The following is a 14,716-nucleotide window of genomic DNA, read 5'->3' on the forward strand; positions in this document are numbered from 1 at the left end:
CAAAAGGTAATTCTTTGTGTCGGCGTGTGTGGGACGACGGTCGCACAGACGCAGCCGAACGGTGAACGTTCAAACGAATCCTTTGTTGCTTTCGCTGCAATCACCAACGTGCCTCGCTTTTGGCTGTTGATTCTCTCTTGAGGCAGCACGTGCACCGCCGTCCTCGTTTAACAGCACTCCAAAGGCGTTGTTTAATAGCCGCTGATTCGCGAGACGCGTTCCAGCACCCTCCTGAAAGACCACCTCGCTGGTGCTCTCTTCTGAGCGTTGCAGCCGTGGCCACCACGGGAACACCCGCGTCTGCTGTTGTGCGGCACTTAATGCGCCATGTCCTGCACGCCGTCGCACCGTACCCTTCGATGCCGCGTCAAACACCACACTTGTGCTCCCACGACCGGCAACTGCCTTTTCTTCTACTTCCCTCTTCTCATCCTCTCTCTCTCCTCCTAATACCTTCTGTTTGCTCCCAACGCAACGCCACTGCAGAAATCGCCCTCTTGTGAGTAAGCTATCCCCGACGTTCCCCCACATCCCCCATCCACTACCACACGCATTCAACGCATCCCTCCTGTCGCTGACACCCTCGCACTGCGTCAGCCACGCAAACACACCCCACCCACCACACACCCGTTGACGCGATGCAGGCCTACGAGAAGCTGAAGCAGCTGCACCAGAAGCTGTACAACCTGCAGCACCTGGCCGCACTGGCCGAATGGGACATGCAAACGATGATGCCGGTGAAGGGCGCGGAGGCGCGTGCGAACGCGCTGGCGGAGCTGCAGGCGGTGCTGCACCAGCTGAAGACGGCGCCGCACGTGGCGGTGCTGTTGGAGGAGGCGCTGGCGGTGCGCGACGAGCTGGACGAGGTGGACCGCGCGAACCTGCGCGAGATGGCGCGGCTGCACGCGCTGGAAACGCAGCTGCCGGAGGACCTGCTGCTGCGCAAAACGCGCGTCGCAGCGCTGGCACAGCCGCTGTGGGTGCGGTGTCGCGCGGACAACGACGTGGCGACGTGGCTGCCGATGCTGCAGCAGCTGGTGGAGCTGGGGCGTGAGGAGGGCCGCGTGCGTGCGGGGACGGCGGACCTGTCGCCGTACGACGCGCTGCTGCGCGCGAATGAACCCGGGATGACGGTGGCGAAGCTGGACGCGATCTACGCGGACATCAAGTCGTGGCTGCCGGCGCTGTACAAGGAGGTGCTCAATAACTGCAAGGACGTGGACGCGAGCCTCGTGCCGCTGCAGACGCCGATCGCGGAGGCGCAGCAGGTGGCGCTGGGCCGGCAGCTGATGACGGAGGTGTGGAAATACGACTGGGACGCGGGCCGCTACGACAAGGCGCCGCACCCGTTTGGCGGGATGGTGAAGGAGGACGTGCGCATGACGTACTACTGGACCCCGGAGAACTACACCAGGTGCATGCTGGCGACGATCCACGAGACGGGCCACGCCAAGTACGAACAGGGCTGCGGTCCGCGCGAGATGCTGGGGCAGCCGGTGTGCATGGCGCGCTCCGGCGGCATCCACGAAACGCAGTCGCTGCTGGCGGAGCGCATGATCGGTAAGTCGGCCGCCTTCGCGGAGTACGTAACGCCGCTGCTGGAGCTCCACCTGGGTGCGCAGCCCGGGCTGACGGTGGAGAACGTGCGCAAGCTGAACCAGCTGGTCAAGCCGAGCTACATCCGCACGCTTGCCGACGAGCTGGGCAACCCCCTGCACGTCATCCTGCGCTACGAGATCGAGCGCGACCTGATCGACGGGCGGCTGGAGGCGGCCGACGTGCCGCGCGTGTGGAACGACAAGATGAAGGATTACATCGGGCTGGAGACGCTGGGCCGCGACGACATCGGCTGCCTGCAGGACATCCACTGGGCCGGCTGCGGGTGGGCCTGCTTCCCCGCCTACTCCATCGGTGCCATTGGTGCGGCGCAGCTCATGGCGACGATCCGGCAGCAGCTGGGCGACGACGTGGTGACGCAGTGCATCCGCACCGGCCACATCGACCCCATCCTGGCGAAGCAGAAGGAGCTGATCTGGGACAAGGGCTGCCTGTACGAGACGGACGAGCTGCTGACGAAGGCCACAGGCGAGCCCCTCAACGCGCGTCATCTGCGCGAGCACCTGGAGCGGCGCTACCTGCGCAACGAGGACTGCTGAGCGCGCGCGCGCATACACACGCACCTTCCCATCACGGCGTCCCCTGATTGCGCTCCGACGCAGCTGCCGGCGGTGCCGTGCACGTGTATGGGTGTAGGGCCACCGCTTCCTCCGCCACCCGGGTTGTTGTCCCCACGTTTTCTCTTTCCCTTCGCTTTCGTCCATAGCTGCGCGAGGGCTTTTGCGCGGCTGCTGGTCTGCACGACGCTGCCCTCTGGTGCTCCGACACACACACAGGGCAGTGCGCACCCACGCACCCGCGTGTCTTCCGCAGCGCACCGCCGTCCTCCCGCTTCTTCCCTGTGCACACACACACCGAGAGGGCCTCAGGTCTTTCCACCGCGTTGTGCAGTGCAGTTAACGATTTTCTTCTTCGCTCCTCTACCGTTTGTTTGACTCGCACGGTCGTTATACATATCTTCTTCGTCTTTACCGTCTTCTTTTTACTTCTGTACTACTGTGGCCGGCCGCTGGTGCGCGGGGCGCGGGCCTTTAACGATTATTCCTCTCTCTCTCTCCCCTCACCCCCGTTTTACTTTCTCCTTTGGCTTCTTCGACGCACGCCCTGCACGGGCGCAGCCGCCACGGTGGCAGCCAGTCCCTCCCACCAGCAGCGGCGGTGTGGTGTGTCGAGTCACGGACGCACCCGACCGCCGCACGAAGCTGGAGGGCCGTGCTTCCAAGCACACGCCGGTCTGTCTGCACGGTGACTGCGCCGGATGCGCGCCCCCGTTTCTTCTCTCTCTCTCTCTCTCTCTATATATATATATATATATGAGTGAAGTACGGCCGCAGCGTCCTCAGGTGCCCACACACGCTTGTGCATGCGCGTGCGTGTGCGGGTCGGAGTTGCGGCGGCGTGCCGTCCACGTACCACTGTTGTTGTACGCCTTGCCGCCTCGTATATGTACCGTCTTTGGGCACTTTTATATCACTCTATTTGAATGAACTATTATTATTGTTACTATTCCCTTTGTTTTAATATGAAAAAAGAACTTCACCACTCCGGCCTCGTGCTGTCGCGCAGGTTTATCTGCATTCAGCGATGGCCATCTGTGCGGCTTTCTATCGCAGCTGTGACGGCCAGGCGCGTCGCCTGTGGCCATTCGCCTCTTCTCACACGCCAAGTGTTGAGTGGTTAGTTCGCGTGCTCTCCTCTCTGCTCTTCTCGATCGTGGTGTTTTCTAGTGCTGTGCCGCGCACCTCCACCAGCCTTTGCGGTGCAACTTGCCGTACTTTTGCGGGTGGAGTCACAACCAGAATCTAACATTTGTTTTCCCATAACGTCTGTAGTGCTATGTTTCATTATTATTTTTTTAAGGATCGAAGATGGATGCCTATCGTGAACTCGAGGGGCTCTTCAAGAAGCTCTACAACTTTAATCACCTCCTCTGCCTCGGTTTCTGGGATGGTCGAACGATGATGCCGCCCAAAGGTGCCGCCGCCCGCGGAGAGGCAATGGCGGAGTTGCAGCGGCTCGTGCATGACCTTCTCGCCGCGCCTCGTACGCGAGAGCTGCTGGACACTGTTCAGCAACACCTCAGTGAGCTGAGCACGGTGGAGCAGGCGAATGTCCGAGAGATGGAGCTGCAATACACGCGTGAGGCCGCTCTGCCGGCAGATTTCGTGCAGCGGAAGGTGCGGGCGGTGACGGCCGCACGGGCTGCGTGGCCGGCCTGCAAGCGAGATAACGACTTCGCCGCCTTTCTGCCGCACATGGAGCAGACCGTGGGGATTGCACGCGAAGAGGCGCAGCACCGTTCCGCGGCATCGGGAGAAGGTTTGTACGAGTCCCTCTTTCACATGTACGAGCCTGGCATGTCGATGGAAACCTTAACGTGTGCCTTCGAGGACGTCAAGACGTGGCTGCCCGGACTCTTGCGGGAGGTGCTTGACAACGACAAGGACGCGGTGTCTTCGATTATTCCCATGCAGGCGCCTCTTCACTTTGATCGGCAGATGTTGCTAGCGAAGCACTTTATGCGTATTTGGGGCTTCGACTTTGAGGCGGGTCGATTGGACCTCACGGTGCACCCCTTCACCGGTATGGTGAAGGAGGACAGCCGCATCACCATGAGCTTCAACGAGGAGAGCTACAAGCAGTGTGTGTTCGCGACGATCCACGAGACGGGTCATTCCAAGTACGAGACGAGCTGCGGCCCGATCGAGCTGCGCGGCCAGCCCGTGTGCGAAGGGCGGTCCATGACGGTGCATGAGAGTCAATCACGCTTTGCGGAGGTGGTGATTGGGTGCTCGTCCGCCTTCGCCGAGCTTGCAACGCCGCTTCTTCGGGAGCACCTCGGCGACCAGCCTGCTTTCACGGTGGAGAACGTGCGCAAGCTGAATCAACAGGTCACACGTGGACACATCCGCGTGAAAGCCGACGAGCTCAGCTACTCATTGCACATTCTCGCTCGTTACGAGATCGAGCGGGATTTGATTGAAGGCACGATGGAGGCGGCCGACGTGCCGCGCGTGTGGAACGACAACATGAAGGAGTACCTGGGCCTGGAGACGCTGGGCCGCGACGACATCGGCTGCCTGCAGGACATCCACTGGTCACAGGCGTACTTCGGCTACTTCCCGACGTACGCGCTGGGGTCGATGTTTGCGGTGCAGCTCATGGCCACCATAAAGAAGCAGCTGGGCGATGATGTGGTGCAGGAGTGCATCCGTACCGGAAAGATGGAGCCCATTTTTACCCTTCAGAAGGAGCTGATCTGGGACAAGGGCTGCCTGTACGAGACGGAGGATCTTCTGCGGAGGGCGACGGGTGAGCGGCTCCGCACGACGCACTTCAAGGAGCACCTGGAGCGGCGCTACCTGCGCCACGAGGACTGAAGAAGGGAATCCACTACTGCTGCTTAGCCAGGTGTGATTCTCCTGTGGAAACAACACTCGTATCGGTGTCCTGCATCGACACAGTTTTTTTCCTGAGCGCATCTTTTTTTTCCCTTTATCGCTTAATCCTAAAAAGAAATGCTTTCTACAAACGATGTCTTTTCGCCCCCGCTCAGCCCTTCTTGAACTTACACTGGTGCCCCTTTGCCAGTTGGCGATTGTTTTTCTCAAAGCTGCATTCCCCGGTGCACTCGTTGCTCGCGTGTTGAGTGAGCACGGGTCTCAAACAAACGAAAGTTAACGCAGAGAGTCACAGCTGTCGAAACGACGTTCACGATGACGGCGAAGCGGATGCGCTGCGTCCTCGCCCTACGCTGTCGTGCTCCCTTTTCGCCTTGCCAGGGACGCTGCACATCTCTCTCCTTTACCTCCCTCCCCTTCCCCTCTTTCGAGTATTCCCATTACTTTGCTCTCTGCACATCTCCGCTGCGCCAACTCCACTGCCCGCTCATCTCACAGTTCCAACGCGCATTCCTTCTCGTCTTTCCACCACACCTAATAGTCATTTACATTCTATTCCCCTTCTTCTTTACGCATAACCATGACGGACATCGATATCAAGACCTACTGCGACGACGCCTCGCTCGGCAAGGAGGCGCCCAAGATCGACTCGGCACAGCCCATCAAGGGAGAGAAGATCGCGATCGAGGAAGATAAGACGTACGTGCTGTACTTCTTCAACACCTTCTACCGCGGCGCTGATGTGTGCAACGACGAGTTCACCGCCCTCGCCGATGAGCTCGCGGACAAGGTGGAGTTTGTCGCCGTGAGCACCGACGCGGACATCGCCAAAACGGAGAAGTACCTCGGCAAGGTGATCGTGGACGAGAACACGAAGAAGCAGCTGCGCCTTGAGCCGGCGCACATCATCTACGACGACGGCAAGTCTGTCAGCAAGGCCTACGCGGATGTGTCGAATCTGTCCGTGATGTCCTGCCCGATGGCCTTCGTGATCAAGGGCGGGAAGATCGCGTGGCGCCAGCAGTTTCTGCAGACCTTCACGGTGAACCAGTCCAACCTGAAGGCGCAGATCCTCCACGTGCTCGCTGGCGAGGAGCTCGAGTCCAACGGCCCTCGCCCGAAGGTGGAGATCGAGGAGGAGGAGGCCGAGGGCATGGACGGTGAGATGTCGCTCTTCTAAAAACAAGAAAAGAAGGAATGCGGCTGCAGTCCTATCGGGAAGAGAAAAGGACCACCGAAAGTCGCGTGCAGATCTGCGCGTTGCTCTACAGCTCTTTGCGCCTCTCTTCTTCTTCTTCTTTTTCTCTCTCTCTCTCTCGCAGGGTGTGTTGGTAACGGCGGAAGACGTCGCCGTCTCGTCTTGGAGACACGCACGCTCCCTGTAAACTATACATTAAAACAAAACTGGTAATGAAAAATTCATAAGAGGAACAGCGGCAGGAGAGGAATGAGAATTTGTGCGCTGACAAGAATTCCTTTCGTATTGGTGTTGGGCGTAAAAAGGCGAGAGAGTCGTGTTTGTGACTCGTGCGAAGATGAGACGCGCGACGCCGGTGGAGGGCGTTCCACAGGAAAGGTACGCTGTCCGAGTTGCAGCGCGGTGGCGTGCTACGCCTCGCTACGTGTCCTCTGCCTTCACCGGCGGTGCTCACACGTCTCTCCGGCTTTTCGACGTCGATGGCGCATTACACCGCCGAGCCCGAAGGAAGCAAAATAGTTAAAGAAAAACACACAGGAGCGCTGGTGGGCATTTCTTTTCTTTTTTTCAAGTTTTTGAGCTGCGTGTGTTCCCTGAATGAAAACCTCTAACTGTAAAAACAAATATGCCTGAAGTCTGTCTTTTCACTTCAAAAATCTTTCGCAGGGCGATCTCCATCGAAAATACACACGGACCTGAATCGTAATCAGCGGGAACGATAGAAGAGCGGAGGGGGGGGGGACAGAACACGTGCTTTGGTGCTCTTCCAGCCATTGCGGAGTTCTACCGCCCTGTCTCGTTGGCGTGCGTCACCGTCCTCGACGTGGTAGACGAATAGAGATTATTTTCTTTTTCCTGTCTCGACTGTTTCTGCCTGGCGTTTCTCATGAAAAAAACGTTGTTGAGAAAAGACGCCTGAGGTGCAGCTTCTTTCCGTGTGCTCTAGGAAATCGAAGCGCACCCCGCCTCGCCACGTCCACATCGCGTTTTCGGTTGTCGAGTAGAAGTAATGGGACGATGTGAATCGTGGTGTCCACTTCGCGTGTTGTGCGGCCGCTGCACCAGCGGGCTATCCTTCTACCCCGTCTACTCCTCTCATTTCATCCAACTTTCTTCATATATACATATATATCTTGCTTTTCAAAAGGTTATGGTTATTCCGCGGTTTACACGCGCACGTTGGAAGGAGAGCCGCACAAACGTATTATTATTATTACTGCTGTTGGTGTTTTGAAAATGGAGGACGCCGTCGCGGCGCAGGTGGAGGATGAGTGGGCAGCGCCCGTCGTCCCTGAGAGCGGGCTCGTCTTCTCCGCAATCAAGTACATGCAGCTGCAACTCTGCAAGCCGAAGCTGCTCCCCATCAAGTCCTACTCGCTCGAAAAGTTGGAAAAGATGGAGATGAAGTTGGCACAAGAGGCGAAGGAGAAGCGCGATGCGGACAGGTCGCAGCGTCATACGGCGGTTGGGTGGACGTCGCCGGATCTGCGAAAAGAGCCGGACCCTCCTGCTGCTGCTGCTGCACCTCCCTCATCTTCCTCACCTCTTCCTAGCGGATCAGCGAAAGCTTCACCTGCACCGCGAACAATCGACAGTAACACACCGACGAGCCCTCTCCCCTTGCCGAAGCAGGATGCGTCGCTGCCCTCGACAAGTGTTAGGCAGCTGACGGAGGAGGAGGTCGCGGCGGATGCGTTGGGGTCTCCGCAGAACGATAACTCCAGCGACGCATCGGCCAGCGAGGTCTCCGCCTTGAGCAGGACCTCCTCGGTGTCTGATTAAGCTGGTGTAGAAAGGAAAGGAAGGGAAAAGGCGCAAACGTACTTGGTTTTGGTCAGGGCCTGTTCGAAGTGAACAGAATGCGCTGAGATGCTTTGCAGACTGGTTTACGCTGTGAGGGCTACTGCATCGCTTATGACGCACATAGATTTCTACTCGAGCGAAATTGATAAGAAGAAGAATAGCTGGAAGATTCAGCCTCTAACACGCCTTCACGTCTCACTGCATACGATCTTCTCTTTCTCGTTGGCAGACTTGTGAAAGCGGCCTCACACACTCGCCTTCCTCCAGCGTGGAGCACTGCCGTCAGAGCGCCACTTTACGGTGCTGGCCGCAATGAAACGCTGGATTTTAAAAGTATGCCATCCCTCGCTAAACTTGTCTGCCTCAACTTCTCTTATCCTCCTCCTTTTTGCTGCTGCTGGTATTTGTCTCTCCCTATCGCGTCTGATCGCGTGTTTTTTCTCTAATTCTTCTGCGGTTGTGAGTCGTCCCGCGACCGCAATTCGGACACGCCCCGCGCTTCTCTCTGGTTTTCTGACACGAAACGCAGCGCATTTCATAGGCAGAGCAACACGGGGAGGTGCACGCACCTGCGCCTTTTTTCTTTCTTTCTTCATTTCCCCACCGAACAACTAACATTTCCGCTCCTTTCACCTTCTTGGTGTGTGTGTGTGTGTGGTAGGGGGGAGGGTGTACGTGCGTGTTTACTCAAACGCGGAGTTGTTTATCGCAGACAACGCGCGTCTCGCATTGCCCCTCTTTGAAGCATCAAGGGTCGCTTGACTGTTTGCAGGGTCATTGCGCGCCTCGGCCTCCGTAAAAACCAGCGCGCCTAAAGAACAAAGAGAGCTCGAAACGTTATCAAAATTTGGTCTGTCAGCGAATCAAATCCGCCTTCGGATTTCCACGTTTGCGACTTTACAATCTTTCTCATTGTTATTATTATTATTCTTCCTTGCTTTCTTTTATAGCCTTCCACGTTCTTCAATTGCCATTGGTAGTATAGTAAGTATATATATATATATATATATATATACCAAAAAAAAAAGAGGACGAAGATACCTGTGCTGACGCGCAAAAGTAAGCTTGTGTGTCTGTTGAACTTCTCCTCTTGTTTAAACACCTTTTTCGCCGTTATTTTTTTCTTTTGATTATGCTTTTTCCCGGTCTCTTCTATCTCTCTCTCTCTTGCTTCTTTCGTTGTGCGCGGCACCGCTTTCATTCGCCAAACGCCTATGTGTGACATACTCTGTTTGATTTATCTTCTGTTCTTTTTATATGGGAAAGCGCAGTAGTGTAGCGCTCACCTTCAATTTTATATAGTACATTTTTGGGGGGAGGTGCTACTGCTGTTGTTTTCTTTTCGCACTCTAGCAATTTCATTGAAAGGATCGTCGTCACGGACATCTCCTTGTTTCCTCATATTGTTTCTTCGCTATCTCGACGTGTACAAAAATATATCTGTAATAGCACACCTCATTTTATTGTGCAGAACTCTGGTTGGGGAGGTCTTTGCGTTGACTGCTCTCGGTTTACAAGACTGAGAAGCGGCTCGGCGCGAGTTTTCGTGTGTTGTCTTTCTTCGTTGTAAGCCTCATCCTTTATCTCTTTTGTTTTATTTATTTCCGCGTTTTGTTTATCTTCTTTTCACGTGGTGACAGCACTTTTTCTCGTAGTAAATCCTTTTGTGGGCGTTGCGGCTGGAGCACGCATCTGCCAAGTGGCTCTCGTCACGTTCGGCAGAGCATTTGGAAAGGAGAAAAAAACGAAAGGAGTTTGACGCCTCCGCGAAGGCCGTAGTCTCGAAATGAACCGGATGGAATCCAACGACTCCCCGCAGTCGGCGGTGACGGCGGTGAACCCTCCGCCACGCTACCCCAACTCGATGCTTCTGCGCGAGGTCACCGACACGACGGTATTGGAAGCCCTCAAAGAAGAAGAAGGCCTGCGTGCCGAGCAAGGCGAACTCCGCGATAAGAAGCGCAGCATCAAAGCCCAACTCGACACGCTGCTGCGCAACCGCAACGTCGTGAAGAACAAAGCGCATGAGCAGTTCGATGAGAAAATCAACTACCTGCACATCGAACGCCGACGCCTTCTCGGCGCCCTCGAAGAGCTGCGAGAGCGCCGAGGCAGCCGCGCCTCCGCCCGCGACAAAATTGTTGATCTCGAGTGTGAGATGCGCATCGCGGCACACGCCTCCGGTGTCGCCGAAACGCGCCTTTTGGCGGAGCAGGAAAAGTTGAAGAACGGCAGCGGCGCCGCCAAGACGTCGGAGCAGAAGAAGGTTGTGGAGAGGTGCAGGAAGGAAGTTGCGGTGAGGGAGGTGGAGAGGCTGCTGAAGGAAGAGGAGTACGCCAAGGCACGAGCGGAGTTCAGCGCGTCGGCTCCCGACTTCGCCGAGCGCAGCGCCCGCGACGAGGAATTTCGAGATTTACATGCGCGGCTGAACGCCGTCTTCGACGAACTCGAGACAGCTAATCAGAAACTTCGCGCAGCCGCCGGGACGGAGGGGGACACGGAGAAGGTCGAGGCGACACGTGCGCAGCAGGAAGAAATCGACGCCGCTCTCGAGAAGGTAGAGAGTCGACTCGCAGCGATCCGTGCGGAGTTGTTCCCGGCGTCGCAGCACTTCACGTACAACACGGCCTACCATCAAGCCCTTATCGGCCGCGGCGGGGCAACGCTGCGGCAGCTGCAGGAAGACTTCGGTGTTGCCATTTGCGTCGACATGCTGCCGCCGGGGCATGGGTTTGTGCTGGGCGGGGCGGCGGAGGCGCGGGCCTGCATCTCCGCGATCACCGCCATCATGAAAGATGAGGAGGCGAAGAACGCGTCCTCTACGCTGCTCTTCACGCAACCACACTTCCGCAAGGAACTCATCGGCCCGCGCGGGTCCACGGTGGAGCGCTTCCAGGACGAGTACGACGTGCGCATGCAGATGGATGAAAGCGGTGTTACCATCACCGGCCGCCGCCACGACGTCGCGGAGGCACGTGAGACTATTTGCGCGTACCTGGACACCTTCACGCTGCGCGAGATGACGCTGCCGGTGGCGTCGCTGCCGTCGCTGCTTGGTCGCGGAGGGCGCAACATCACGTGCATCAGCGACAGCAGCGGTGTCCGCGCACTGCGGGTGGACCGGGAGCACGGTGTAGTGCGTGCGACGGGCACGCCGGAGGCGATCGAGCGCGCCTTCGCTCTCTGCCGCTGCGCCACCAGCGAAGGCGACGGCGCTACGAAGACGGTCCTCGCCGACGACGCGTGGATCGGCGCCGTCATCGGACCACGCGGGGCAACGATTCGCCGGCTGGAGGAGGAGACCAACGCGCACGTGCAGTGCAGCGGCGGCGCCATCACGCTGACGGGCACGGAGGAGGCGGTGAAGTCGGCGTATGAGCGCGTCGTGGCGCTGCGCCGGACGGAGCGGACGGTGTCGGCGGATTTCAAGCGGCTGCACTTCTTAACCTCCCCGATCGTCGCACCGTCCGAAGTGGAGGAGTGGCAGACGCCCACTGTGCGCTCGCCGACGCTGATGCGTCGAGGTTCCTCGTACATCACACCCCTCGAGGCGGTGCGACGCGCGACGCAGTGCGACCAAGTTGTTCCGCTCCGCGCGGAGGGCAGCGTGATGCTGCGCGGTTCACCGGACGCCGTGAACAACGCCTACAGCCTGCTGAAGCTGCTACTCCGACACAACGAGCCCTTCTCCATCAACGTGGCGTTTCTCGACATCCTGCGCAGCTTCATGACGAACCGTAACAGGAAGTGGGACGGCAAGAACCTGTTCGATTACATACCATCTCTCTTCGCCTCTCCGGTGCGCATCGACGTGGACTGGGCAGCGCGGCGGCTGACCGTCAGCTCCTGCAGCGAGCACGAGGCCCGCGCGGCGACAAGTAAAGTCGTGGCCTGCCTGCGCGACTACAGCGCCACCCACGTGCGGCTTATCTCGCACTTCCCCGACTATGCGATGGGTCGACTGCTCGGGACGCGTGGATCGACGATTCGGCAGCTGCAGGAGGCGACCGAGACGGAGATTATGCTGGTGCGAGACCGAGCGCAGGTGCAGGTGCTGAACGCTGCCGGGGATGTGGAGAAGTTAGAGTCGGCCGTGCACGCCATCCGCGTTGCGGTGTTTGGTGAGGAGGAGGACGAGGACGAGAGCAACAACAAGGAAGACGGTGAAGGTCTTTCTCGCTCCGCCGGGGATATGTTCGCTGCACAGACACCCACGCACCGTGGAGTCGCAGCGTAATAACAGGAGGAATTTAACTGCCAAGGTCTCCTTATTTTTTTTTACTCCCTTCTTCTTTTATTATCGTTTGGCAAACAGCAGAGTTTACGGCTGCTGTGAGCTTCATTGACGGGTCATTCCTCTTATTTTTCTTCTCTTCAAACGGCCGCCATCACATCGCTTTTCACTCTTCGCATACAATCTCGTAAAGGCAGAGCTGTGCTCTCTTTTCGTCAGCTTTTCAACCGGATGATTCCCAGTCATGGTGGCAGTTTTCTTTTGCTATCTTCTTTTTATTACTTTTCTCCTTACCATTGACGCATTGACTCCACAGCAGCATTTTCATCTCCTTTGTGTTTGGTGCGTGTGTGGGTGTGTGTGTGTGTGTGTGCTTGCGTTTGTCGGCCTGGCTTTGTCGGTTCCGTGTCGCGTGCGTGCGTCTCGAAATGCTTGTCGGTGCGGTTTTCCTCACTGCACGTACACACGCGTACACACACACACATGTGCACGCGTTCACACGCTGTTGCCGTTCATTTTTCTTCTCTTCTTTGTTAACGTGATTTGTGAAAATATTAAAGTATGAAAAGGTGGTGAGTACAAAGTAGAGGGGAGGACGGTTTCTATTCGTCTCCGCCACGAGGTGACAAGAGCCACTGGCGCCTTCCTTTGCTACTGGATCTGTTCTGATAACTCCGTGCAACAGATTCGACTCTTGCTGGTACTTCACGTAGATTGCTCGAGGATGATGCACCTTTCCTGACTGCATATGGACGCAGCTGTCGACGCCGTCTCGCTGAATGGTTCTACGATGATGGCGCGGAGGTTGGCATCCATCGTTGTTGTCTGTTGTCCCACCTCTCTTCGACTCCCATGTGTTCTCTCCCCCTATTCCTCTACCCCCTCTTGCCTCCCCTGCACCTGCTATGGGGCAGCACCGTCCCCTCGACAGCGCTGTGCTTTGCTATCTTTGCCTTCTGGGGGTACCTTTCTCGTTCACAGCCCGCCGCAGCACCATGTACAGCGATCCAGAGGAGCGAAAGCAGGAAGAGGCGCGGCAAGATGCCGCCGCCGTCGCTATCCAGCAGCGATGGAAGCAGCATCGGCAGCAGCAGTGCCTCCGTGAGCGGGAGGCGGCTGCCCAGCGCAGCCCGTTCGGCTCGCCGCACGCGGCACCTTTCGTTCACTTTGAGGGCTACGGCCTCCATGGGACTACCTCGGGGGATATCGATAGCGTCTCCTCGCGCAACGCCGGCGGAGGCGGGGACGACACCGCGGACACCCTCCACTCCGCCGAAGAACAGCGTGAGGTCTGCATTACCGAGTACGGCGACTTGCTGGCGGAGCGCGAGGCACTGCTGGACCGCAACTTAAACTACCAGCAGATCTTATCCCGCCACTACGCCGAACAGCGCCGGCGCAATGGCGAGGAGGAGGTGACGCAGCTAACGAACCCGGAGGCGGAGGGCGCGTATTGGGCACTGGTGCGGCAGGTCGCCGAGGAACGTCAGCGCGTGGCGGGTCGAAGTGCGGCCTTGAAGAGAGACTTGGAGCTGCAGCGGCAGCGCTACGCCCCGATTATGGAAGAGGCCGCGATGCAGGAGAACAACTTCCAGCAGTACATCCAAGAGCTGGCGGCGAATGTGCGCTTTATGCGGTCGAACCGGCCCATCCCCGACAAGACGATCTCCGAGTACGTGGAGCGGGAGGCGAAGGAGCGGGCGGCCATCCACGCCGCGCGGGTGCGGTATCTGCAGCTGAAGAACCGCCTGCAGCGACTGCGGCGGGCCGCCAAGGGGCGCGGAAACAGCGGTGGTGCAACGTCCGCCGCCGCGGCAGCCGCACCACCGCTGAGCTCGTCGGCTGCCGCGGCGAGTGCATCGGACGAAAGGGAGCCAAACGGCGCTGATCATCACATGTTTCTCATCGATTTTGAGCAGCTCAAGGTGGAAAACACAAACCTGAACGAGAAGATCGAGGAGCGCTCGGAGGAGGTGCTGAAGCTGCGGAATAAGGTGACGAACACAATCCACATCGCGACCCACGTGCGGGAGAAGCTGGACTGCGTGCGGAAGGAGAACGCGGAGCTGCGACAGAGTGTGGCGAGCACCGATGAGGAGCTCAACAAGGCACGCGATCAGCTGGCGAAGTCGAAGCGCCGGCGCGATGCCCACCTGCGCGCCAACACTCGAATGAAGGAGCGCATGCCGCTCGTCGGCTCGCGTGATCTGTTGTTGGACTACGAACGGCGCAAAGGCGTCATTCGGGAGTACCGCACCCGCCTGGTGCAGCTCACGGACCGGCACAGAGAACTGACGGACGTCATCCATCGGCACGAGGCGTCGATGGTGACGCTCCAGCACGAACTGAGCCACTACCCGCAGTAGGTGTATGTAGATGCTATTTTGTGTGCCTCACCCCTCTTGTTGATGATGTAAAGGGAAAAGGCTCTTTTTTTTTTGGGGGGGGGAGGGCCAGGTGCGT

At 57.9% G+C, this 14,716-nt stretch overlaps 6 protein-coding genes across 9 annotated transcripts; all 6 read left to right on the top strand.

The window, feature by feature from the left end:
• Positions 1 to 484: 484 nt before the first annotated feature.
• On the top strand, positions 485 to 2,156 carry ABB37_07086 (putative mitochondrial carboxypeptidase; the record flags this gene model as incomplete). The annotated part of the gene is made up of 1 exon (XM_015805596.1): positions 485 to 2,156. Exon 1 carries the CDS (start codon positions 639 to 641, stop codon positions 2,154 to 2,156), a length of 1,518 nt encoding a protein of 505 aa, XP_015655602.1. The 5' UTR covers positions 485 to 638.
• A 1,210-nt stretch (positions 2,157 to 3,366) lies between these two features.
• Positions 3,367 to 4,997, top strand: ABB37_07087 (putative mitochondrial Carboxypeptidase; the record flags this gene model as incomplete). Its single annotated transcript, XM_015805597.1, has 1 exon — positions 3,367 to 4,997. The coding sequence occupies exon 1, from the start codon at positions 3,486 to 3,488 to the stop codon at positions 4,995 to 4,997; it is 1,512 nt and encodes a 503-aa protein (XP_015655603.1). The 5' UTR covers positions 3,367 to 3,485.
• Positions 4,998 to 5,448: 451 nt separating this feature from the next.
• On the top strand, positions 5,449 to 6,198 carry ABB37_07088 (hypothetical protein; the record flags this gene model as incomplete). Of its 3 annotated transcripts, none has more annotated exons than XM_015805598.1 (1): positions 5,449 to 6,198. In XM_015805598.1, exon 1 carries the CDS (start codon positions 5,599 to 5,601, stop codon positions 6,196 to 6,198), a length of 600 nt encoding a protein of 199 aa, XP_015655604.1. In that variant the 5' UTR covers positions 5,449 to 5,598. The 3 variants fall into 3 exon arrangements, with proteins under 3 accessions (XP_015655604.1, XP_015655605.1, XP_015655606.1); XM_015805599.1 differs by having other exon boundaries at positions 5,515 to 6,198; XM_015805600.1 differs by having other exon boundaries at positions 5,558 to 6,198.
• Positions 6,199 to 7,361: 1,163 nt separating this feature from the next.
• ABB37_07089 (hypothetical protein) lies at positions 7,362 to 7,998 on the top strand (the record flags this gene model as incomplete). The annotated part of the gene is made up of 1 exon (XM_015805601.1): positions 7,362 to 7,998. The coding sequence occupies exon 1, from the start codon at positions 7,453 to 7,455 to the stop codon at positions 7,996 to 7,998; it is 546 nt and encodes a 181-aa protein (XP_015655607.1). The 5' UTR covers positions 7,362 to 7,452.
• A 1,807-nt stretch (positions 7,999 to 9,805) lies between these two features.
• ABB37_07090 (hypothetical protein) lies at positions 9,806 to 12,256 on the top strand (the record flags this gene model as incomplete). The annotated part of the gene is made up of 1 exon (XM_015805602.1): positions 9,806 to 12,256. The coding sequence occupies one exon, from the start codon at positions 9,806 to 9,808 to the stop codon at positions 12,254 to 12,256; it is 2,451 nt and encodes an 816-aa protein (XP_015655608.1).
• A 909-nt stretch (positions 12,257 to 13,165) lies between these two features.
• Positions 13,166 to 14,619, top strand: ABB37_07091 (hypothetical protein; the record flags this gene model as incomplete). Of its 2 annotated transcripts, none has more annotated exons than XM_015805603.1 (1): positions 13,166 to 14,619. In XM_015805603.1, exon 1 carries the CDS (start codon positions 13,249 to 13,251, stop codon positions 14,617 to 14,619), a length of 1,371 nt encoding a protein of 456 aa, XP_015655609.1. In that variant the 5' UTR covers positions 13,166 to 13,248. The 2 variants fall into 2 exon arrangements, with proteins under 2 accessions (XP_015655609.1, XP_015655610.1); XM_015805604.1 differs by having other exon boundaries at positions 13,183 to 14,619.
• Positions 14,620 to 14,716: the final 97 nt, after the last annotated feature.

The sequence above is a fragment of the Leptomonas pyrrhocoris genome (assembly GCF_001293395.1).
Source record: "Leptomonas pyrrhocoris isolate H10 chromosome Unknown, whole genome shotgun sequence".
In the NCBI taxonomy this organism is placed as follows: Eukaryota; Euglenozoa; class Kinetoplastea; order Trypanosomatida; family Trypanosomatidae; genus Leptomonas; species Leptomonas pyrrhocoris.